Source organism: Ranitomeya imitator, chromosome 8, assembly GCF_032444005.1.
Source record: "Ranitomeya imitator isolate aRanImi1 chromosome 8, aRanImi1.pri, whole genome shotgun sequence".
NCBI classification, from domain to species: domain Eukaryota; kingdom Metazoa; phylum Chordata; class Amphibia; order Anura; family Dendrobatidae; genus Ranitomeya; species Ranitomeya imitator.
In genome coordinates, this window is record NC_091289.1 from 176,070,811 (window position 1) to 176,095,554 (window position 24,744).

At 46.8% G+C, this 24,744-nt stretch overlaps 1 protein-coding gene across 5 annotated transcripts in view; it reads left to right on the forward strand.

Annotated features, from left to right (window-relative positions):
- The first annotated feature begins 11,634 nt into the window (after nt 1–11,634).
- Nucleotides 11,635–24,744, forward strand: part of SPATA6 (spermatogenesis associated 6) — a 71,292-nt gene continuing 58,182 nt past the window's right edge. The window contains exons 1-7 of one of the 5 annotated variants that reach the window (XM_069737954.1): nt 11,635–12,138; nt 14,978–15,090; nt 15,591–16,176; nt 16,778–16,927; nt 19,892–19,955; nt 22,576–22,785; nt 22,998–23,085. In XM_069737954.1, the coding sequence (XP_069594055.1) occupies nt 19,944–19,955; nt 22,576–22,785; nt 22,998–23,085 (310 nt within the window). In that variant the 5' untranslated portion in view covers nt 11,635–12,138; nt 14,978–15,090; nt 15,591–16,176; nt 16,778–16,927; nt 19,892–19,943. The remainder of the gene's footprint in view (nt 12,139–14,977; nt 15,091–15,590; nt 16,177–16,777; nt 16,928–19,891; nt 19,956–22,575; nt 22,786–22,997; nt 23,086–24,744) is intronic. The other 4 variants (XM_069737953.1, XM_069737955.1, XM_069737952.1 and 1 more) reach the window with 4 other exon arrangements.

The following is a 24,744-nucleotide window of genomic DNA, read 5'->3' on the forward strand; positions in this document are numbered from 1 at the left end:
AAACATCACTGCTCTAGAGGAGATCTGCATGGAGGAATGGGCCAACATACCAACAGTGTGTGGCAACCTTGTGAAGACTTACAGAAAACGTTTGACCTCTGTCATTGCCAACAAAGGATATATTACAAAGTATTGAGATGAAATTTTGTTTCTGACCAAATACTTATTTTCCACCATAATATGCAAAAAAAATGTTAAAAAAACAGACACTGTGATTTTCTGGATTTTTTTTTCTCAGTTTGTCTCCCATAGTTGAGGTCTACCTATGATGTAAATTACAGACGCCTCTCATATTTTTAAGTGGTGGAACTTGCACTATTGCTGACTGACTAAATACTTTTTTGCCCCACTGTATAATGTTGATTTAAAAAGGTAAAAAATGTGACCACAAGATGTCATGACGGTCCGAAGCTAGAAGAATCGCAATGATTGCTGAAATCAAAAGACATAAATTACGATCAAATTTTCAGTGGTCTAAGCAAATATTGTGCCCTATTCCAATATCCGATGCCATTGAAATGTCATCAAGATTCCCAGATGTATTTACAGGAGCTTCTCACCAAATTAGAATATCATCAAAAAGTTTATTTATTTCAGTTCTTCAATACAAAAAGTGAATCTCATATATTCTATAGAATCATTACAAACAGAGTGATCTATTTCAAGTGTTTATTTCTGTTAATGTTAATGATTATGGCTTACAGCCAATGAAAACCCAAAAGTCATTATATCAGTAAATTAGAATACTTTATAACACCAGCTTGAAAAATGATTTTAAAAACCGAAATGTTGGCGTACTGAAGTATATGTTTAGTAAATGCACTCAATACTTGGTCTTGGCTCCTTTTGCATCAATTACTGCATCGATTCAGCGTGGCATGGAGGCGATCAGCCTGTGGCACTGCTGAGGGGTTATGGAAGCCCAGGTTGCTTTGATACCAGCCTTCAGCTCATCTGCATTGTTAGGTCTGGTGTCTCATCTTCCTCTTGACAATACCCCATAGATTCTTTATGGGGTTAAGGTCAGGCGAGTTTGCTGCCAATCAAGCACAGTGATACTGTTGTTTGTAAACCAGGTATTGGTACTTTTGGCAGTGTGGACAGGGGCCAAGTCCTGCTGGAGAATGACATTTCCCTCTCCAAAAAGCTTGTCGGCAAAGGGAAGCATGAAGCGCTCTAAAGGTACTGTCACATTAAGCGACGCTGCAGCGATCCAGACAACGATCCCTGCAGCGTCGCTGTTTGGTCGCTGGAGAGCTGTCACACAGACAGCTCTCCAGCGACCAACGATGCCGGTCCCCTGGTAACCAGTGTAAACATCGAGTTACTAAGCGCAGGGCCGCGCTTATTAACCCGATGTTTACCCTGGTTACCAGCGTAAACGTAAAAAACAAAAAACACTACATACTTACATTCCGGTGTCTGTCCCCGGCGCTGTGCTTCTCTGCACTGACTGTGAGCGCCAGCCGGAAAGCCCAGCAGTGACGTCATCGCTGTGTTTCCGGCTGGCCGGCGCTCACAGTGCAGAGAAGCACAGCGCCAGGGGACAGACAGCGGAAGGTAAGTATGTAGTGTTTGTTTTTTTTACGTTTACGCTGGTAACCAGGGTAAACATCGGGTTACTAAGCGCGGCCCTGCGCTTAGTAACCCGATGTTTACCCTGGTTACCAGTGAAGACATCTCTGAATCGGCATCACACATGCCGATTCAGCGATGTCTTCAGGAGGTCCAGCGACTAAATAAATTTCCGGACTTTCTGCACTGACCAACGATGTCACAGCAGGATCCTGATCGCTGCTGCCTGTCAAACTCAACGATATCGCTATCCAGGACGCTGCAACGTCACGGATCGCTAGCGATATCGTTCAGTGTGAAGGTACCTTAACATTTCCTGGTAGACGGCTGCGCTGACTTTGGTCTTGATAAAACACAGTGGTCCTACACCAGCAGATGACATGGCTCCCCAAACCATCACTGATCGTGGAGACTTCACACTAGACCTCCAGCAGCTTGGATTGTGGCCTCCACTCTTCCTCCAGACTCTGGGACCTTGATTTCCAAGGTCTAGTATGAAGTATCCACAATCTGTGATGGGAGTCATGTCATCTGCTGGTGTAGATGGTTTTGTGAGATGCACCTGTATTACGATAGATGTCTCTTGGCCTCAAGCTGCACTGCAAAGGAAGGATTTGGGTGCCCTTATTTTGGTTGACAGCTTACACCTTGTAGAAGAAAGCAGATCTATTTAGTACATCAATCTGCTAAGCAACGAAGAAATGATGCATGGATATGCTAGGAAAAATTTAGTGTTTCAAAAAAAAAGTGGTATTATAGGGTTGTCCACCTACGGAGACATTTTTTCAATTGGATTTCATTAAAAACGTTGCATAGTTTTGATTCTGAAATGGATCTTTGTTTCCCTGGACATTCAATTTTAATGTGGTCTGTGGTCATAAATCAGAATAAGGCTGCGGTCACAATTGCGGGTTCAATGCGAGAAACTCGCATCAAGTCCCGACACTGCCGCCGGAACTCGGAAACCGAGCGTTCAGCTGCATAGAAATACATGCAGCCGCACACTCCGGTCCCGAGTGCCGGTGGCAGTCCCGGGACTTGATGCGAGTTTCTCGCGTTGACCTCGCAAGTCTGCCCCCGGCCTAAGATGGATAAAAGTCCATCATAGCGGGCTGACCGACGGATTCACGGTCAACTCATACTCATTCTGCATCTGGCGATACATAGTGCAACACAGAGTCCATGGATCATAAATGGGGCAAAATGTTTCAATTTAAGCCAAAAGGTAAAATGATTTTCAACTCAAAATTGAATCATTTATATATCGGGGGGGATTTTACCGCAATCTTAACATTTTGGCTTATTGCTATTAAGAGCAAAATATTAGGCAATCGCCTGACCCAACTAAGTAGCTTAAGTTATAAAATCAGCATTTTTGGCCAGTAAATGACAGGTAAACCCATGGATATCAATGGTCACGCACATGTTCTGTAAAGCTGGAGGGAGGGTTGTCCGAATCATTTCCTCCGGCGCCAATGTGGTCCCAAGTCCAATGCAGAATCGTAGAATGACCGTAATCTCCAGTTATCGAGCTCTCGCGCACACGCTTAGGTACGTGATGTGTGTCCTTCTGAAGGACAGAAGTGACTTTTTTCCATTTTCCTCCAGATGCATAACATTTTTTCAATGACTGGAATAAACGAAGCAATGATATCGCTTTCATCAGTGTCCAGGGACAATCTCTCTCCTCTAAGTGTCTCTTTGATGGCTGCATCCCTTCCATAAATGCTCCAGCAATAGACCAATGCGTTTTTCATCTCTGCCATTATCACCTATTCTGTAGGTGAAACTTTAAATATCTTACAGTCCGTACGCAACGAAAAAAAAAATAAAAATCCTTAAGGGATAGCACATTTATTGTTTGGAAATGAAAGGAAAAAAAAAAACAAACCTCTTAAATGCTGGAGTGATGATGGAAAATAGTTGCTCAAATGACAATTTCATAATCATAATTCAGGAGTGTTATGTAAACGCCAACAAGGAGGGACGTAATGGAAATGAAATCCTCCGGATACTGAGCCTACTGTCTGTTTATAGCAGGCGTCATGATGAGTGGGCGCCAAACTTCAGGCTGCGGTAGAGCAGTCACACACAGTCTGTACAGTTTTTTATGGCTTTCTCTAAGGCTAAGCTGTAATGTCCAGTTTTGCCCTAAAACGGTTACTGCATTCCCTGCCTCTGCTTTTATACAGGCTTTGATAGTGTCTCCTGATTGGCTCTCCTGTGATAGCTGCAAGGCATTATGGGGAAGCCCACCACGGCCGTGTCCGAGGTCATGAGTGCCTTCTCCAATGTATAAAATGGCCACGGCTATTGTACAAACTGAATCGCTAATTCTTTTTTTTTTTAAGAAATCGTTTTTTATTAAGTATAAAATTTCAATAAAACATTTGACATTAATACATGTATTTTCACTTTTCCCGCTCACGCTCTTCTCTTAACACGTCTTCTAACAGTATATACGTTAGCGTTATATAGTGTGTTCCATTATGTACATATAGACCATTATTTCATTATTATCTTCCATTAACCTCTTCCTAACCCAATTCCATGAATCGCTAATTCTTGAAATTAGAATTTCCCCAAAAATTCTGCAAAACTTTAATTTGCATTGAATCAATTAGCGTATTTCCAGTGACAACCCCCATGGACATTTTTTAGGAGATGTCTATAGTTTTCCAGCCTCTCTTGTGCCCTTGATTTTGCCGTGAATTATATACAACATCCAGACTTGATTTTCGGATATATATTCTGTACAGTCAGCACATAAAACCTTGAGTATGAGCTTTCTTTCTTTTTTCCCCTCAGTGACCTTGTTTTTTTCCTAATCAGGTCTCCCATTCTCTTCCAAAACAAAAGGAACGCGTGAAGACCAAAGTATATTTATTCTCCAGTGACAGAATCTAAGATCTACAAATACTTCTGCATCTCAAGTGGGCTTCGTCGATATTTAATTTGTAAATCTTGGCAGCCTGACCTTAGCGCGGCTACCGGCGGCTAAAAGTTCTTATAAAGGACATCTTAAATGACAGGACTTAAAGATCAACTACAGTGTAGCTTCTGAAATGTCAGGTGTTAACCAATATCTGTGGCTGAGACCTTCTGCGGATTGGCTTCTCCTCCGCTCTGTGACTGTGATTTATCCTATAGCGTCTGGATGCAGAGAAAAGAACAATGTTTCACGTACTCTGAAGCTGGGCCTTCATCTCAAGCAAACGGATGGCCTTTTCAGCAACAGCAAAGAGATGCACAAAGTAACATGTACACCGGACGCATGGCTGTGTGCGTGGTAAATACTTAAAGGGAACCTGGCAGGACGATTTTACTGATGAATCTAATTGTATGGTAGCATAGGTACTAGTACAATAATACTCGTAATCTGAAGTGCCAGTGCTGAGATATCGAGCTTAGGTAAGGTCACAGCTCACCTCCTCCTCCTCCTGTACAATGATTGATAAAACCTCTATATACAGTAGATAACACAGGATCCACCATTCACAATAGGTGATGTCACAGCTCACCTCCTCCTCTTGTGCAATGACTGATAACACCTCTACATACAGTAGATAACACAGCATCCACCATTCACAATAGGTAATGTCACAGCTCACCTCCTCCACCTGTACAATGACTGATAACACCTCTACATACAGTAGATAACACAGGATCCACCATTCACAATAGGTGATGTCACAGTTCACCTCCTCCTCCTCCTGTACAATGACTGATAACTTCTCTATATACAGTAGAGAAAACAGGATCCACCATTCACAATAGGTGATGTCACAGCTCTCCTCCTCCTCCTGTACAATGACTGATAACACCTCTATATACAGTAGATAACACAGGATCCACCATTCACAATAGTTGATGTCACAGCTCACCTCCTCCTCCTGTACAATGACTGATAACACCTCTATATACAGTAGATAACACAGGATCCACCATACACAATAGGTGATGTCACAGCTCACCTCCTCCTCCTGTGCAATGACTGATAACACCTCTACATACAGTAGATAACACAGGATCCACCATTCACAATAGGTGATGTCACAGCTCACCTCCTCCTCCTGTACAATAAATGTCAGTGAGTCTGAGACAGTCTATTAGGGTATGTGCCCACCATCAGGAACTGTTGTGGGTTTGATGCTGTGTACTTATGCAGCGTCTAACCCACAGCAGTCAGCTGTTACTGCACAGTGGATGGGATTTCAAGAAATCCCACGTCCACTATGTGTCCACAGACACTTGCGGACACCAACATGCCGTGCGTGTTTCCAGACCACGTAACCACTACGTCATCTGGGTAATTTCGCAATGCATCCTGGGAACGGAAGCTGGCGGCAGCCGCGCGCGCATCGACAGAGCTTCGCTGGACGACGGAGGGTGAGTATAGAACTATTTTTAATTTTAATTATTTTTTTTTTTAACAGGGATATGGTGCCCACACTGCTAAATACTATGTGGGCTGCGGTATATACTACATGGCTGCTATATACTACGTGGGCAGTGTTGTATACTACGTGGGCAGTGTGATATACTACATGGCTGCTATATACTACGTGGGCAGTGTTATATACTACGTGGGCAGTGTTATATACTACGTGGGCAGTGTTATATACTACGTGGGCAGTGTTATATACTACGTGGGCAGTGTTATATACTACGTGGGCAGTGTTATATACTACGTGGGCAGTGTTATATACTACGTGGGCAGTGTTATATACTACGTGGGCAGTGTTATATACTACGTGGGCAGTGTTATATACTACGTGGGCAGTGTTATATACTACGTGGGCAGTGTTATATACTACGTGGGCAGTGTTATATACTACGTAGGCAGTGTTATATACTACGTAGGCAGTGTTATATACTACGTGGGCAGTGTTATATACTACGTGGGCAGTGTTATATAATACATGGGCAGTGTTATATACTACGTGGGCAGTGTTATATACTACATGGGCAGTGTTATATACTACATGGGCAGTGTTATATACTACATGGGCAGTGTTATATACTACATGGGCAGTGTTATATACTACATGGGCAGTGTTATATACTACATGGGCAGTGTTATATACTACGTGGGCAGTGTTATATACTACATGGGCAGTGTTATTTACTACATGGGCAGTGTTATATACTACATGGGCAGTGTTATATACTACGCGGACAGTGTTATATACTACATGGCTGCTATATACTACGTGGGCAGTGTTATATACTACGTGGGCAGTGTTATATACTACGTGGGCAGTGTTATATACTACGTGGGCAGTGTTATATACTACGTGGGCAGTGTTATATACTACGTGGGCAGTGTTATATACTACATGGCTGCTATATACTACGTGGGCAGTGTTATATACTACATGGCTGCTATATACTACGTGGGCAGTGTTATATACTACGTGGGCAGTGTTATATACTACATGGCTGCTATATACTACGTGGGCAGTGTTATATACTACGTGGGCAGTGTTATATACTACATGGCTGCTATATACTACATGGGCAGTGTTATATACTACATGGCTGCTATATACTACGTGGGCAGTGTTATATACTACGTGGGCAGTGTTATATACTACATGGCTGCTATATACTACGTGGGCAGTGTTATATACTACGTGGGCAGTGTTATATACTACATGGCTGCTATATACTACATGGGCAGTGTTATATACTACATGGCTGCTATATACTACGCGGGCGGTGTTATATACTACATGGCTGCTATATACTACGTGGGCAGTGTTATATACTACGCGGGCAGTGTTATATACTACATGGCTGCTATATACTACATGGGCAGTGTTATATACTACATGGGCAGTGTTATATACTACGTGGGCAGTGTTATATACTACGTGGGCAGTGTTATATACTACGTGGGCAGTGTTATATACTACATGGCTGCTATATACTACGTGGGCAGTGTTATATACTACGTGGGCAGTGTTATATACTACATGGCTGCTATATACTATGTGGGCAGTGTTATATACTACGTGGGCAGTGTTATATACTACATGGCTGCTATATACTACGTGGGCAGTGTTATATACTACGTGGGCAGTGTTATATACTACATGGCTGCTATATACTACGTGGGCAGTGTTATATACTACGTGGGCAGAGTTATATACTACATGGCTGCTATATACTACGTGGGCAGTGTTATATACTACATGGGCAGTGTTATATACTACATGGCTGATATATACTACGTGGGCAGTGTTATATACTACGTGGGCAGTGTTATATACTACATGGCTGCTATATACTACGCGGGCGGTGTTATATACTACGCGGGCGGTGTTATATACTACGCGGGCGGTGTTATATACTACGCGGGCGGTGTTATATACTACGCGGGCGGTGTTATATACTACGCGGGCGGTGTTATATACTACGCGGGCGGTGTTATATACTACGCGGGCGGTGTTATATACTACGCGGGCGGTGTTATATACTACGCGGGCGGTGTTATATACTACGCGGGCGGTGTTATATACTACGCGGGCGGTGTTATATACTACGCGGGCGGTGTTATATACTACGCGGGCGGTGTTATATACTACGCGGGCGGTGTTATATACTACGCGGGCGGTGTTATATACTACGCGGGCGGTGTTATATACTACATGGGCAGTGTTATATACTACATGGGCAGTGTTATATACTACGCGGGCAGTGTTATATACTACATGGGCAGTGTTATATACTACATGGCTGCTATATACTACGTGGCTGGTGTTATATACTATGTGGGCAATGTTATATACTGCGTGGGCTGTGTTGTATACTGTGTCGCCTGAATTAACACATCGGGTATTCTACAATATGTCGTGGCCTGTGCTATATACTATGTGGCTGCTATATACATACATACATATTGTAGAATACCCGATGCGTTAGAATCGGGCCACCATCTAGTATGTATATCTATAATATAACGCTGGGAGCGTCACTCTGTCCGAAGCCTCTATAGACTGCGCAAGCGCCGGCGCAGTCTGGGCCTCACAGAGCGACGCTCCCGGGAGATCACGGTATGCGTAAGCACTGAACGCATACCGCGATCTCCACCGGAGAGTCAGGGACCGCCAGGAGGGAGGGTAAGTATACTCACCTTTCCCGGTTCCAGCGCTGCTTGCGGCTCCGTCTCCCGGCTCCTCTGCTCCCGGCTCCGGAGGGCGCGGACTGCGCAGGCGCCGATTCCTGCTGCCGGAATCGGCGCCTGCGCAGTCCGCGCTTTCCGGCGCCATTTTCTTGAAGACACACTCCGGCTCCACTGCAGGTGTGTCTTCAAGAAAATGGTGCCGGAAAGCGCGGACTGCGCAGGCGCCGATTCCTGCTGCCGGAATCGGCGCCTGCGCAGTCCCCGCTTTCCGGCGCCATTTTCTTGAAGACATACCTGCAGTGGAGCCGGACGATAGGTGAGTATGGTATTTTTTTTTTTTTTATATAGCAGCAGCATTCGGGGGCATACACACTGGAGCGGGGGGCATATAATACAATGGTGGCGCAGGATGGCAGCAGCACATGACAGAACGGGCGCAGGATGGCCGCAGCACATGACAGAACGGGCGCAGGATGGCAGCAGCACATGACAGAACGGGCGCAGGATGGCAGCAGCACATGACAGAACGGGCGCAGGATGGCAGCAGCACATGACAGAACGGGCGCAGGATGGCAGCAGCACATGACAGAACGGGCGCAGGATGGCAGCAGCACATGACAGAACGGGCGCAGGATGGCAGCAGCACATGACAGAACGGGCGCAGGATGGCCGCAGCACTTGACAGAACGGGCGCAGGATGGCAGCAGCACATGACAGAACGGGCGCAGGATGGCCGCAACACATGACAGAACGGGCGCAGGATGGCAGCAGCACATGACAGAACGGGCGCAGGATGGCCGCAGCACATGACAGAACGGGCGCAGGATGGCAGCAGCACATGACAGAACGGGCGCAGGATGGCAGCAGCACATGACAGAACGGGCGAAGGATGGCAGCAGCACATGACAGAACGGGCGCAGGATGGCAGCAGCACATGTCAGAACGGGCGCAGGATGGCAGCAGCACATGACAGAACGGGCGAAGGATGGCAGCAGCACATGACATAACGGGCGCAGGATGGCCGCAACACATGACAGAACGGGCGCAGGATGGCAGCAGCACATGACAGAACGGGCGCAGGATGGCAGCAGCACATGACAGAACGGGCGCAGGATGGCAGCAGCACATGACAGAATGGGCGCAGGATGGCAGCAGCACATGACAGAACGGGCGCAGGATGGCAGCAGCACATGACAGAACGGGCGCAGGATGGCAGCAGCACATGACAGAACGGGCGCAGGATGGCAGCAGCACATGACAGAACGGGCCCAGGATGGCAGCAGCACATGACAGAACGGGCGCAGGATGGCAGCAGCACATGACAGAACGGGCGCAGGATGGCAGCAGCACATGACAGAACGGGCGCAGGATGGCAGCAGCACATGACAGAACGGGCGCAGGATGGCAGCAGCAAATGACAGAACGGGGACACAGGATGGGAGCAGCAAATGACAGAACGGGCGCAGGATGGCAGCAGCACATGACAGAACGGGGACGCAGGATGGGAGCAGCACATGACAGAACGGGCGCAGGATGGCAGCAGCACATGACAGAACGGGCGCAGGATGGCAGCAGCACATGACAGAACGGGTGCAGGATGGCAGCAGCACATGACAGAACGGGCGCAGGATGGCAGCAGCACATGACAGAACGGGCGCAGGATGGCAGCAGCACATGACAGAACGGGGATACAGGATGGGAGCAGCAAATGACAGAACGGGCGCAGGATGGCAGCAGCACATGACAGAACGGGCGCAGGATGGCAGCAGCACATGACAGAACGGGCGCAGGATGGGAGCAGCAAATGACAGGATGGAGGCGCAGGATGGGAGCAGCAAATGACAGAATGGAGGCGCAGGATGGGAGCAGCACATGACAGGATGGGGACGCAGGATGGAGCAGCACATGACAGGATGGGGATGCAGGATGGAGCAGCACATGACAGGATGGGGACGCAGGATGGAGCAGCACATGACAGAACGGGGATACAGGATGGGAGCAGCAAATGACAGAACGGGCGCAGGATGGCAGCAGCACATGACAGAACGGGCGCAGGATGGCAGCAGCACATGACAGAACGGGCGCAGGATGGGAGCAGCAAATGACAGGATGGAGGCGCAGGATGGGAGCAGCAAATGACAGAATGGAGGCGCAGGATGGGAGCAGCACATGACAGGATGGGGACGCAGGATGGAGCAGCACATGACAGGATGGGGACGCAGGATGGAGCAGCACATGACAGGATGGGGACGCAGGATGGAGCAGCACATGACAGGATGGGGACGCAGGATGGAGCAGCACATGACAGAACGGGGATACAGGATGGGAGCAGCAAATGACAGAACGGGCGCAGGATGGCAGCAGCACATGACAGAACGGGCGCAGGATGGCAGCAGCACATGACAGAACGGGCACAGGATGGGAGCAGCAAATGACAGGATGGAGGCGCAGGATGGGAGCAGCAAATGACAGGATGGAGGCGCAGGATGGGAGCAGCAAATGACAGAATGGAGGCGCAGGATGGGAGCAGCACATGACAGGATGGGGACGCAGGATGGAGCAGCACATGACAGGATGGGGACGCAGGATGGAGCAGCACATGACAGGATGGGGACGCAGGATGGAGCAGCACATGACAGGATGGGGACGCAGGATGGAGCAGCACATGACAGGATGGGGACGCAGGATGGAGCAGCACATGACAGGATGGGGACGCAGGATGGAGCAGCACATGACAGGATGGGGACGCAGGATGGAGCAGCACATGACAGGATGGGGACGCAGGATGGAGCAGCACATGACAGGATGGGGACGCAGGATGGAGCAGCACATGACAGGATGGGGACGCAGGATGGAGCAGCACATGACAGGATGGGGACGCAGGATGGAGCAGCACATGACAGGATGGGGACGCAGGATGGCAGCAGCACATGACAGGATTGGGACGCAGGATGGAGCAGCACATACCAGGACGGAGACCATATACCAATATAAATGCTCGCCACCCGGGCGTAGAACGGGTTCAATAGCTAGTATATATATATATAGTGCATGGGAAAGCTGGGTTGCAGTAATGTCTTCCAGATTGGTCATCACCTAATTTTCTCCAAGCACAGATAAAACGCTTAGAGACAATTACCTACTGCACTGTAATGTAATAGCAAAAATATGCACGTTTGTATCCTCCCACCGTCTCCTCTATGATGGCCGGCTGGCCGCTCCTTCATGCCTGGCCGTTACTACATACTTTTCCTCCTCCGGCATGCACACTGCTGCTCGTGTGTTGTGTGGGAGGCCTGTGACAACGTGAAGCCGGGGACGCGAGTGATGTAACATCCGAGGGACGAGCCCCGGGTGGCGGCTCCGCCCACAAACACAGGACGGGGATTCGGGCCTCAACGGCTGGAGTGAACGTATCGCTGCGGATCCACGGGGTAAAGCAGCAGCTTCTATCATTATTTTGAACCTTTCATTTACTGAATCAATCTGTAATTAATGGCTGAAGTTGTGTCTATGTCATTATATTATCTGTCATGGCGTCCTGGGACTTGTAGTTCCACAACGCTTACTACTGCTTTGTGCATAAAATATTGATCCTATATCTGGTCTTATTTCCCCACAAACTGAGTTATTGTTATTACATTTTTTGGTGATCATTAAAAGACGGTATGAGACCTCGTAGTCGCAGTGAGCGCAGCTCCGGAGGTCACAGGCGGTTTTCTGGTTCATGTTGTCGGTAAATGACATTGTGAGCTGCTGATATGTTGGGCACAAGCTGGCGTACACCCAGGGTTATGGGGCCTTTTGGAATCCTAGGGTCCTTTTTCGTGTCCGTTTTTTTTTTTTCCCTCGTCTTCCAGGAGGTATAACTTTTTTTTTTTAACTTTTCAGCCGGTAGAGTTGTATTAGGGCATGGTTTTTTTTTGTAGATTTTATCTTTAGTATTTTGGAGTCGATAAAATTTTCTGATAATTTTATTCTTTTTTTTGGGGGGGGAGAGTGGGGGAGACAAAGTGACCATAAAACTGCGATTCTGTCATTCAGGTTTTCTTCTCTTTTGGCGTTCACCGTCTGGGATAACTATAGCGTTATTTTGTTGTTTGTTTAACAGTTGGGCCCGGACGCCTACGGTATAACACTGCTTTTGAGCTCCTGCCCCCTACACGCAGCTCCCTATATACAGCAGCCTTCTCCCTAAGCGTAGCGCCCCCCATTCCCTACACGCAGCTCCCCCGCTCCCTATACACAGCACCCTTCGTGTAGCGCCCTCGCTCCCTACCCATTTGTGCAACGCCCGGGCTCCTTATGCGCAGCACCCCTGCTCCCTACACGCAGCGCGCCCACTCTTTGCCCACCGCACGCACTTGTAAATCAAACGTCGTAAGTGGAAACCTGGGCTGAGTGGGCGCCACGGGCCCCGGCACTTGCACGATTCACTATGTGCTAGCGCTGATCTTGCATCTTAATATGAATATGTGGACCAGGGCTCTACACCGTAAAATGCATTACAAAATGGCACAATATTTTTTTGTGAATTTTTTTCTTTCTTTTTTTTTTTTGCTTACAGAACAGTGTAGTCCGCTTCTAAAATAAAATACAGAGAGATGCAGGAAAAAAAAATAAAAACGCTGCCTGCTGTGGTCACACAGGGACGTCCGCCAAAATTCTCCTTTACATGTGGCAGTTTTAATTTGGACTCCCCTTTAGGCCTCAGTCAGATGCCAGCGAGTCACATACTGTCCGTGTTTTTCGTACGTTGTACCCATTCTAGTTTGAGGCTTTTCACATCTTCGTGGTTTTTTTTTTTCTTTTTTTCTGCGGTTCGAGGGTCTGCATAAAGTAGCCATAAAAAAAAGAGTCATGGATCAACTCGCCCATTCAAGTCTATGGTCCTTGAAAAAACGGGACAGTGTACGGATGCCGTGTGCCATTCATGTCTCAATGGAGTATTATCCATTTTTTTTTTTTGCTCAAGGGTAGAAGAAGAATTTTAGAAACTTATGTTTTTCTCATATGCAGAAAAAAAAATGGCACACATGATGGTATGCAAAAAAAACAAAACATTAAAAAAAAGCTGACTTGTGAATGAGGCCTTACTAAATGGCATTGCTATAGATTGCACATAAAGTATGGCGGGCGGGTGCAACATGTCACCATAGAGCCGCGGATGTGTAAAGTGGCAACTACTACAATGCACCCATCATGTGATAGGTACTACATGCGCCGCTCGCAGACCCATTTTCTTAAATAGGACATGTCTAGTGATGAGCGAATATACTCGTTACTCGAGATTTCCCGAGCATGCTCGGGGGTCCTCCGAGTATTTTTTAGTGCTCGGAGATTTAGTTTTCATCGCCGCAGCTGAATGGTTTACATCTGTTAGCCAGCATAAGTACATGTGGGGATTCCCTAGCAACCAGGCAACCCCCACATGTACTCATGCTGGCTAACAGATGTAAATCATTCAGCTGCGGCGATGAAAACTAAATCTCCGAGCACTAAAAAATACTCGGAGGACCCCCGAGCGTGCTCGGGAAATCTCGAGTAACGAGTATATTCGCTCATCTCTAGACATGTCACCTGATCAAAAGGGGCCAGTTTTTATTCTTATATTATTCCTGCTGCCCAACCGAGTATTGTTTTTTTTTTTTTTTTTAATCTGCCATACAGTTCCAGAGATATTGGCCTTTTTATTTACTGCAACTTTGAATGGTGTTTACCAAAGGGCTCGCAAGGTTCCTCAGGGGCGTGTCTTAAGACTTCTCTGCATAATTACCATCTGAACCACGCCCCCTTGCTAAAGACAGTGACATTTAGCACAAAGTAATAAAAAAAAAGCCCATATCTCTGGACCAAAATGGCAGATTTAGATAAAACGAAAAACTGAATACTTAGCTCAGTTTTCGTTGTCCTGCTCTAACAAATAGCCCAGAAGGCTGAGCTTTGGATTTGATTCTTTTCCGGAAGACCCATGTGCAGCGGACGTGTGCATGCCCGACCTTTCCTCTTTTCAGACGGGGTCCTTCAAGGGTCCCAGGAATTAGGATTTTATCCCCTAGCTCATGAATAGTGAATAACAAACCCTTCACTCCGAGAGCCTGCCCCATCATCCCTTTATAGCATATTCTGTCCTTATGCCATACGTTTATAGGATGAGCACATCCCTTTAAATGGCCAGTCTTGGTAAAGTGCACGCAGCATAGTTGTATCCAGGCTCGGTGCAGTGGAGTAACACCAAAGTTTGCCCAATAGTTTTCTCACTCCTATCTGCAGCGAGGTGCGGTGTCCCCTCCATGGAAACGGCTTCAGCAACAGAGTCTGCGGTGTCCTCTGCGTGACAAGCCGCAGAACGCTGATCTCTGCCTCCTCCACCAGTCACACCACCAGTAAGTGCATTTCTTACTTTTTTTAAACTTTTTTTAACCCCTTCCCAACATGTCTATTTTTTGTTTTTGCGTTTTCATTTTTTTTTTTTTTTCCTTTCCTTCTGTCAAGAGTCTTGATTTTTTTTTTTTTTTTTTATTTGCCCATTGAGATAAAAGTATGAGAGATTGTGTTTTTTTTTTTATTCTTTTTATTTTCATTTTACCATATTTTCTATGGGAAAAATAATTCCTTATGCTGTGAAATGGTGGGAAAAAAATGAATTCCAACATTATTTTGTGCAATAAAAATTGTTTTTTTTATATTATATTATATTTTTACTAGTTTAAAAAATTTTTTTTTTTTAAAATTCTGATAGTTAAGAAAAATATATGGTGTGTGTCATCATATTCTGAGACCCATTTTTCTTTTTCTCCTTTTAGTGGGGTCTTGTTTGAGTGACACGATGTAGTTTTTAATGGTGTAGATACTACGGTTGACAACTTTATTGCATTTTTTGTAGGAGGTGCTGTGACGAAATAACAAGTGAACAAAAAAATAAATAAAAATAAATATATAATATATTATATTTTTATCTTTTAACTGGGAACAAGGGTGATGCAAACTATTGCACCAAAAACTGCAAATGTAATTCCAATGGAACCAAGGCTGAAGAGTCGCTCCTTAAAGGGGTTTTTCAACTTGAACTTTTACATATGGCCACATTATGGCTTAAAAAAGGGCATATACTCGCCTTTAGATTCCCTGCCGCCCCTCTTTCTGCTTGACCTTGTTCCCTTTCTCTTCTGAGGTGGTCCGAGCTTGACCGCTGCAGCCAATCAGGGGGCGCATTGATTGACTGCAGTTGTCAAGTGCTGACTACAGTCGAAGACAAACCGAGACTGTAGGAGAACAGAGGAGCACATGGATGAGTATATACTACTTCTCATGAAGTCAATGATGTTCCTTGCACCCCGCGTGACCGTGTGCGGCTCATTCACGTCACTGACGTACGTCCCATCCGAAAAGAAGGATTGGGTCCTAGTGAGTAACTGAAAAAGACCAAAGAGCCGATCAGAGGACGGACCGTTCAGGAGAGGTATTGGAAGGTGAGATCCTATAAATTACATATTTGGGGCAATTGTGAAAGGATTACAGGGGGCCGAGACGAAATTGCGCATTAATTGCCATATTGTTAATGGCGGCACAATTATACTTTGGGATTTTAACCCCAAGAAAAAAGCAAGACGAGCGTTCTCTATAGGGGAGAGGATGCATAAATGATGCAACAAAAAAAAAAAAGTGTGTCCCGCTAAAGCTACGCCGTCTCCGGAGAAGAGGTCGCCACCGCCATCACTTTTTTTTTGCTCTTCCTTCCTGGGCGAAATACTCGTCATTGTAAGATCAGCTCCAGACATAATTTGTCCTAAGCGGAAAGTCCTTGAAAAGATTTTTTGGCCTGCGTCCCGAGGCTCCGAGTGCTCATAAATACAATCCTGACTGAGTAAAATGGCACTTCACCTAAGTGCTGTTATATATGTGTCGTTATCAGTAAATGCGAGATTTACGGCTCGCCTGCCTATTACCGGATTAGACGGAAAGTTTTCCCGCGAATGCTCTGACACTGCAGACGGCGGGCTGATGGAAGACTTCCTCCCGTGTATTAATATTAATATCACTTTATTTGTCTATAATATTTCCATGATAAAGCAGATAGGCACAAAGGCGGCAATTTGTCACCAGCCACGGAAGTGTTGCCCAGCGGCCATTCAGCGGAGGTGTAGTTGCTGGGAAGAACCAGATCGGTGCGATGCCGTACGCCGGAGCTTTAGCTATGGGTTAATTATCGGTCACTATAAGGTATGCTGCTTTAAACCTCCATTGATGCCCAGCTATTACCAGCGGATGCCGCCTGGCTGCATTGGTAATTGTTACCTAAGGTCGGGCTTCTGCTCTTTTTGCTCCATGCTTTACACTGCCGCTCCGCTTTTTCAGATTGGCTGCTACGCTATTTGGACAAAAGTACGTGCCCCCCTCCATATTAGGAGCTTTTCTGACTTCCATATTCTACATCCCCATAGCCATTAATACAGAATCGGTCCCTTTCGCAGATAGAACGGCTCCCACTCTTCTGGGGACATTTTCCATAAGATTTTGGAGGGGTCTGTGTGAGTTTTTGCCCCTTCATCCAGAAGAACATTTGTGAGGTGAGACCCTGATGTTGGGGGGAGGCCGGGCTCACAATCTACATTCATAGCGTTGGATGGGGCCGAGGTGCGGCCGGTCATGTTCTTCCACCAAACTCCCCCAATTATGTCTGTTTGGACCTCGTACACTGGGCGCGGTCATGGGGAACAGAGAAGGGTTTGCCCCAAACTGTTCCCACAAAGGTGGAAGCTACAATTGTCTAAAATGTCTTGAGTTGAAGCATTAAGGTTTCCCTTCACTGGAACTAAGAGGCCGAGGCCGAGGCCTGATGACAGCCTATAGCATTATCCTCCTCCACCATCTGTACAGGGGGCACAATGCAGTCAGGGGGTAACGTTCTCCTGGAATCCCCAAACACAGACTCCTAAATCAGACACTTCATAGAGAAGTGTGATCCGTCACTGCACATAACATGTTTCCTGCAGAGTCCAGTGGTGGTGGCTTTACACCACTCCATCCGACCCTCGGCATTGTGCTTGGTGATGTACGGCTGCATGCAGCTGCTCGGCCATGATGCTCCCGGTGGGGGCGCAGTGTTTATGCTGGTGTTAATGCCAGAAGACATCTGGACTCTGTAGTTATGGGGTCAGCAGAGAGTTGGTGGCTTTTTCTTTCCTCTGCTCCTTAGTAGTTGGTGACCCCGCTCTGTAATGTTACGGGGTCTCCGCATCCCGGCTGAGTTGCTGCAGTTTTTTCCACTTCTGAAATCACTCACAGGTGATGAAGAAATGTCACGAACTGACTTGTTACCCCGGTGGCTCCTATTCCAGGACCGTGCTGGTATCAGTGAGCTCCGCACCACCGGCCATTCTGTCACATGTTAGTAATGGCAGGTGGTATGGTGGGGGGCCGGAGGCTATACACTGGGGGGGGGGGGGGGGGGCGAGGAACTGCAGGCTATACATCTAGGGGGGCGAGGGGTCGGAGGCTACACACCGGGGGGGTGAGGAACTGCAGGCTATACATCAGGGGCGAGGGGTCAGAGGCTATACACTGGAGGGGGGGGCAAGGGGCCGGAGGCTATACACCGGGGGGGGGGGGAGGGGGCGAAGAACTGCAGGCTATACATGGGGGTGGCGAGGGGTCAAAGGCTATACATCGGGGGGGGGGTGAGGAACTGCAGGCTATACATCAGAGGGGAGGCAAGGGGTCGGAGGCTATACACCGGGGGGGTAAGGAACTGCAGGCTATACATGGGGGGGGGCGAGGGGTTGGAGGCTATACACCGGGGGGCGAGAAACTGCAGGCTATACATCGGGGGGGCGAGGGGTCGGAGGCTATACACCGGGGGGCGAGAAACTGCAGGCTATACATGGGGGGGAAAGGGGTCGGAGGCTATACATCGGGGGGCGAGGAACTGCAGGCTATACATCATGGGGGGGCAAGGGGTCAGAGGCTATACACCGGGGGGGCGAGGAACTGCAGGCTATACATCAGGGGGGGCGAGGGGTCGGAGGCTATACACCCGTTGGGGGTAAAGGGGCTGGAGGCTATACACCGGGGGGGGGGCGCGAGGGGCCGGAGGCTATACACTGGGGGGGGAGCTAGGGGCCGGAGGCTATACACCGGGGGGGGGCGCGCGAGGGGCCGGAGGCTATACACCGGGGCGGGGGGAGCTAGGGGCCGGAGGCTATACACTGGGGGGGGAGCTAGGGGCCGGAGGCTATACACCGGGGGGGGGGGGGGCGCGAGGGGCCGGAGGCTATACACTGGGGGGGGGGAGCTAGGGGCCGGAGGCTATACACTGGGGGGTAAAGGGGCCTCAGTGGTCAGATGACTGGTGGTCACGATTCCTTCCATTCTATCTGTGTAGCAATGCTGGAGCAGAGGGCTAATTTAGGAAATAAGTGGCTCTTCCCACTGTGTTAAGGGATTGTCCCTTTTCACCTGTGTTTTTTTTTTGCCCATTGGCTCGGTGATGTGTACAATAACGAATCTGACTGATCGCTGAGACCACCGAGTGCTAGAAGGGTCCGATAAATGATGGTCGGAACGTCGTCTCTTGCAGCCCGTTAGTGGGGACAGTCGGAGCAATGGTGGTGCAGCATAACGCCTATCCCAGGAGTTAGTATGTTTTCTGTGTTTTTTGTTTTTAAGAAGTATCTTTTCCCACTGGAAAACCCCTTTAAGAAGTGATTGTCATCAAAGGACTAGGGGATCGTTATTGATCTTATGAGGCTTTGGTACGGTCCCTGCAGACATTAATAATAGTTTTTGTTTTTTTATTTTCATTGATTCCATCTTTTGCATTTTTTTTTTTATTTATTTTTTTTTAATTTTCCACATTTTGATCTTTTTTTAATGACTATTAACGGCGCCGCTTAGAGTCGTCAAACCTGACAAAACGCTCATCGGAATAAAAGTCAGATCATAATTGTTGTACAAAGCAATGTAATCATTTGTAATTGAATCGTCAGAAATGCAAATGTTATCTGCTTGACATTTCCTACCAGTCTCGCGTCTTTTTTAATTATCTTTATTAAAGTCTGGAGCTTTACAAAAGGGAAAAGCTTTACAATTAAACCCCAGTTTGTTACACGCCGTGACATTTACCTGTAATCGCCTTTTCTCCTGGACCTTGATGTTTAATTATTGTTTTTTTTGTGCCCCCTCTAGGGATTTGTCGGATAACGTATGTTTGCAGCGGTGACCCGGCGTCGGGCAGAGAATGCAAAAACAGGTTAGAGCGCTCGCTCGCTCCGCCACCCCGGCGTCTAATGACCGGAGGATTATGGAGAAGGGACCAAATCCACCGCTCTGCTCCATTACATAGGAAACAGACTCGTTTTTTTTTTTTTTTTTTTTTGTATTTCCGCCAACAAGTTTACTGCCACAGATCTCTGTGTACTAAAGAAAGTAGACAGCTCAATTAGACTTTAATTAACAGTAAATGGTTTTATTGCAGAGACATTGAAACGGCGGCGACGGCCGAAGTAATTGAATCAGTCAGTTGTTTGCGCAGAAAAGTATTTCTGGTGTGATCTGAGGTCTTTATGCAAGGAAACTATCTGTGCGCTCGCTGCCGTCCTCATCACATTATGCAAAGGGAGAGATTAATCAGAAAATTACCTACTGTTTAAATCCGATTTTTATATGAACGTTTTTTTTTAAGATATTTTTTTCTTATTTATAATTGTGTATATCACTTACCGTATGTATATAAAAAACACTTTGTACTACACATTAGGCCTAATATAAAACTTACACTTCCTGTTCTATACTGATGACTTTTTTTTTTTTTAAGCAATTTTATTATCATTGCAGACGGGGATACACTGAAATGCCTCAGTTAATGCCAGGAACTACCATTCACAATAGGTTATGTCACAGCTCACCTCCTCCTCCTGTACAATGACTGATAACATCCCTATATACCGAAGATAAGACAGGATCCACCATTCACAATAGGTTATGTCACAGCTCACCTCCTCCTCCTGTACAATGACTGATAACATCCCTATATACCGAAGATAAGACAGGATCCACCATTCACAATAGGTTATGTCACAGCTCACCTCCTCCTCCTGTACAATGACTGATAACACCTCTATATACAGTAGATAACACAAGATCCACCATTCACAATAGGTGACATCACAGCTCACCTCCTCCTGTACAATGACTGATAACACCGGTATATACAGTAGATAACATAGGATCCACCATTCACAATAGGTGATGTCACAGCTCACCTCCTCCCCCCCTGTGCAATGACTGATAACACCTCTATATACAGTAGATAACACAGGATCCACCGTTCACAATAGGTGACATCACAGCTCACCTCCTCCTGTACAATGACTGATAACACCTCTATATACAGTAGATAACATAGGATCCACCATTCACAATAGGTGATGTCACAGCTCACCTCCTCCCCCCCTGTGCAATGACTGATAACACCTCTATATACAGTAGATAACACAGGATCCACCATTCACAATAGGTGATGTCACAGCTCACCTCCTCCTGTACAATGACTGATAACACCTCTATATACAGTAGATAACATAGGATCCACCATTCACAATAGGTGATGTCACAGCTCACCTCCTCCTCCTGTACAATGACTGATAACACCTCTATATACAGTAGATAACACAGGATCCACCATTCACAATAGGTGATATCACAGCTCACCTCCTCCTGTACAATGACTGATAACACCTCTATATACAGTAGATAACATAGGATCCACCATTCACAATAGGTGATGTCACAGCTCACTTCCTCCTCCTGTACAATGACTGATAACACCTCTATATACAGTAGATAACACAGGATCCACCATTCACAATAAGTGATGTCACAACTCACCTCCTCCTCCTGTACAATGACTGATAACACCTCTATATACAGTAGATAACACAGGATCCACCATCTATATATATAATTGTCTAAGGGTTTTTCCGTCTGTCTGTCTTTCTGTCTGTCTGTCCTGGAAATCCCACGTCTCTGATTGGTCGAGGTCTGGCGGCCTCGACCAATCAGCAACGGGCACAGTATCGACGTAGAAATCCCGCGTCTCTGATTGGTCGAGGCCGCCAGCGACGGGCACAGCGACGATGATGTCATAAAGGACGTAGACGTCCCGCGTCTCTGATTGGTCAGCAACGGGCACAGCGATGATGATGTCATAATAGTTGCCATGGCGACGATGATGTCATAAAGGTTACCTCGACCAATCAGCGTCGGGCACAGTCTGCATCGAATTCTGGAATCATCATTGTCCATATACTACGGGGACATGCATATTCTAGAATACCCGATGCGTTAGAATCGGGCCACAATCTAGTTCACAATAAGTGATGTCACATCTCACCTCCTCCTCCTGTACAATGACCGATAACACCTCTATATACAGCAGATAACACAGGATCCACCATTCACAATAGGTCATGTCACAGCTCACCTCCTCCTCCTGTACAATGACTGATAACACCTCTATATACAGTAGATAACACAGGATCCACCATTCACAATAGGTGATGTCACAGCTTACCCCCTCCTCCTGTACAATGACTGATAGCACCTCTATATACAGTAGATAACACAGGATCCACCATTCACAATAGGTGATGTCACAGCTCACCTCCTACTCCTCCTGTACAATGACTGATAACACCTCTATATACAGTAGATAACACAGGATCCACAATACAGGATCACCAATATGTGATGTCACAGCTCACCTCCTCCTCCTGCTGTACAATGAAGATGCGGTGTGCCACACTACCACCGCATGCTGCCCCTGCAGTTTCTGTCCATCCTTCCCTGACTTGTATTTTCGTCTTTCTTAGCTTTCCAGCCATAGGAGTGGCTCATCCAGAACCTCCAGGAGATACGAGCAGCCGACCATCTCCTCCAAATCTCGCTCCCCATCCCCATACACCAACAGACGCATGTGTGAGCTGACTGAGGATCCGAGGCAGCGTCTCGCCCATTTACACCTGGGACCCTACGAATTCAAGAAGGAAACGTGCAGCAAGCCCCCATTTGTAGTCAGACACGTAAGTCCGTAGAGAAAGCCGTCCTCTATTTACAGCCCCCCAAACCTCACATATTGATAGATACCCTGTTAATCTGGCATCCGGATTAGGATTGTACATTAGTCGTTTCCACGTCTAGGAAGAGCTGCAAAATATAAGTAGCCTCTTGGTTTCTGTCCATCGCTCCCCCTGTGGCTTCTGCCTTTATTTTGCAAGACCCTTTTTATTTTCAGGTAGAGACGAGCTCTTCGCCGGACGCTTCCGTGCTGTCGTCTAGTGCCAAAAGTTCCGGATGGGAAGAACCTTCAAGGCTGCATGCTGGTAAGCCCCCAATTGTGCGTCCACTGGGGAAAAAAAAAAATAAGTGCACACAGGGTGGATTTTGTGCACAGATTACTAGTGCATAGACGTAAAACTATTGCAAAATCCATGCGGAATTTGCAGGAAAAAAAGGCTGTAAACTGTCTGCATCGGATTTACAACCTGTGCAGTTACCTGGAGGGGAACATCCAGGGAGTAATATGACATTAGTAAAACTCCAGCATAAAGTGACCTCCGCTTTGCAATATGACCCTTCCTTCTGTGGATTTTCAGTGCAGATTTTGCCCTCTGCAATGCACAGGGGGAAATTCTGCGACAAAATCTGCATACATCCCTGTGGAATCGCTGTGGATCATAGGTATGAAATACGCCACGCAATATTTTACACTAATGGGCTGTCTGCTTAAACAAAATCGTACTAACATATGCGTAAATGCCTCGCGCCCAACCAGTCAGTGCTCATATTTTGCAGTAACGAGGAACAAAAACCTTGCAACATGTGTCTGCAAATGCAGCTTCTGGTTTGTCTGTGTCTTCTAAGTCATGTGGGATAGCCCTTTAATGGGATAATATTGATTAGGTTAGGGTCATATGATCATTTTCTCCACATCCAAGGAGTATGGCCATTTTCTTTTTTTGAATGTGGAGAAAATAAAAAAGGTGCTCTGCTTAGCTATTCATAATGCAGACTGCTGACAGGTGACTGATCCCTCACTGACCTGTCCCCTAGTTTACATAATGAATATTATATACCGTATATACTCGAGACTGCGAAAACTTAATGACTCGAGTATAAGCCTAGGATGGAAAGTGCATCAGCTAGCGGTACATTTCTAAAATAAAAATAATACCAATAAAAGTAAAATTAACTGAGATATCAGTAGGTTACGTGCTTTTGAATATCCATATTGAATCAGGAGCCCCATATAATGCTCCACAAAGTTAATGATGGGCCCCATAAGATGCTCCATACAAAAAATATGCCCCATATAATGCTGCACAAATGCTAATTATGGCCCCATAAGATGCTCCATACAAAAAATATGCCCCATATATTGCTGCTTAAAAGGTTAATGATGGCCCCATTAGATGCTTAATAGAATAATGTGCCCCATATAATGCTGCACAAAGGTTAATAATGGCCCCATAAGCTGCTCCATAGAATAATATGCCCCGTATGCTGCTGCGAAAAAAAAAATGACATACTCACTTCTCGTCGCTGTGCGCCAGGTGCAGGAGTCAGGCTCCCAGCACTTGCGATATTCACCTGTCCCCGTTCCATCGCCGTGCGCCGCCGGGTCTCAGCAGTGACTGTTCAGGCAGAAGGCGGCGCACACTAACCACGTCATCGCGCCCTCTGACCAGAACGTCACAGTCAGAGGACGGTGGTGGAACGGGGACAGGTGAATATTGCATGGCTCAGCCTCCCCCCGTCATACTCACCCTCCTGGCGCGGTCTGCAAGTCCCTGCTTCTCCGATGCTCTCCGGCAGCTTGTTCCTGTGTTCGGCGGTCACTTGATACCGCTCATTAAAGCAATGAATATGCGCTCCGCTTATGGGAGTGGAGTTGCTTCCATATTCATTACTTTAATGAGCGGTACCACGTGACCGCTGAACACAGGAAGAGCTGCCGGCGCCGGAGAAGCAGGGACATGCAG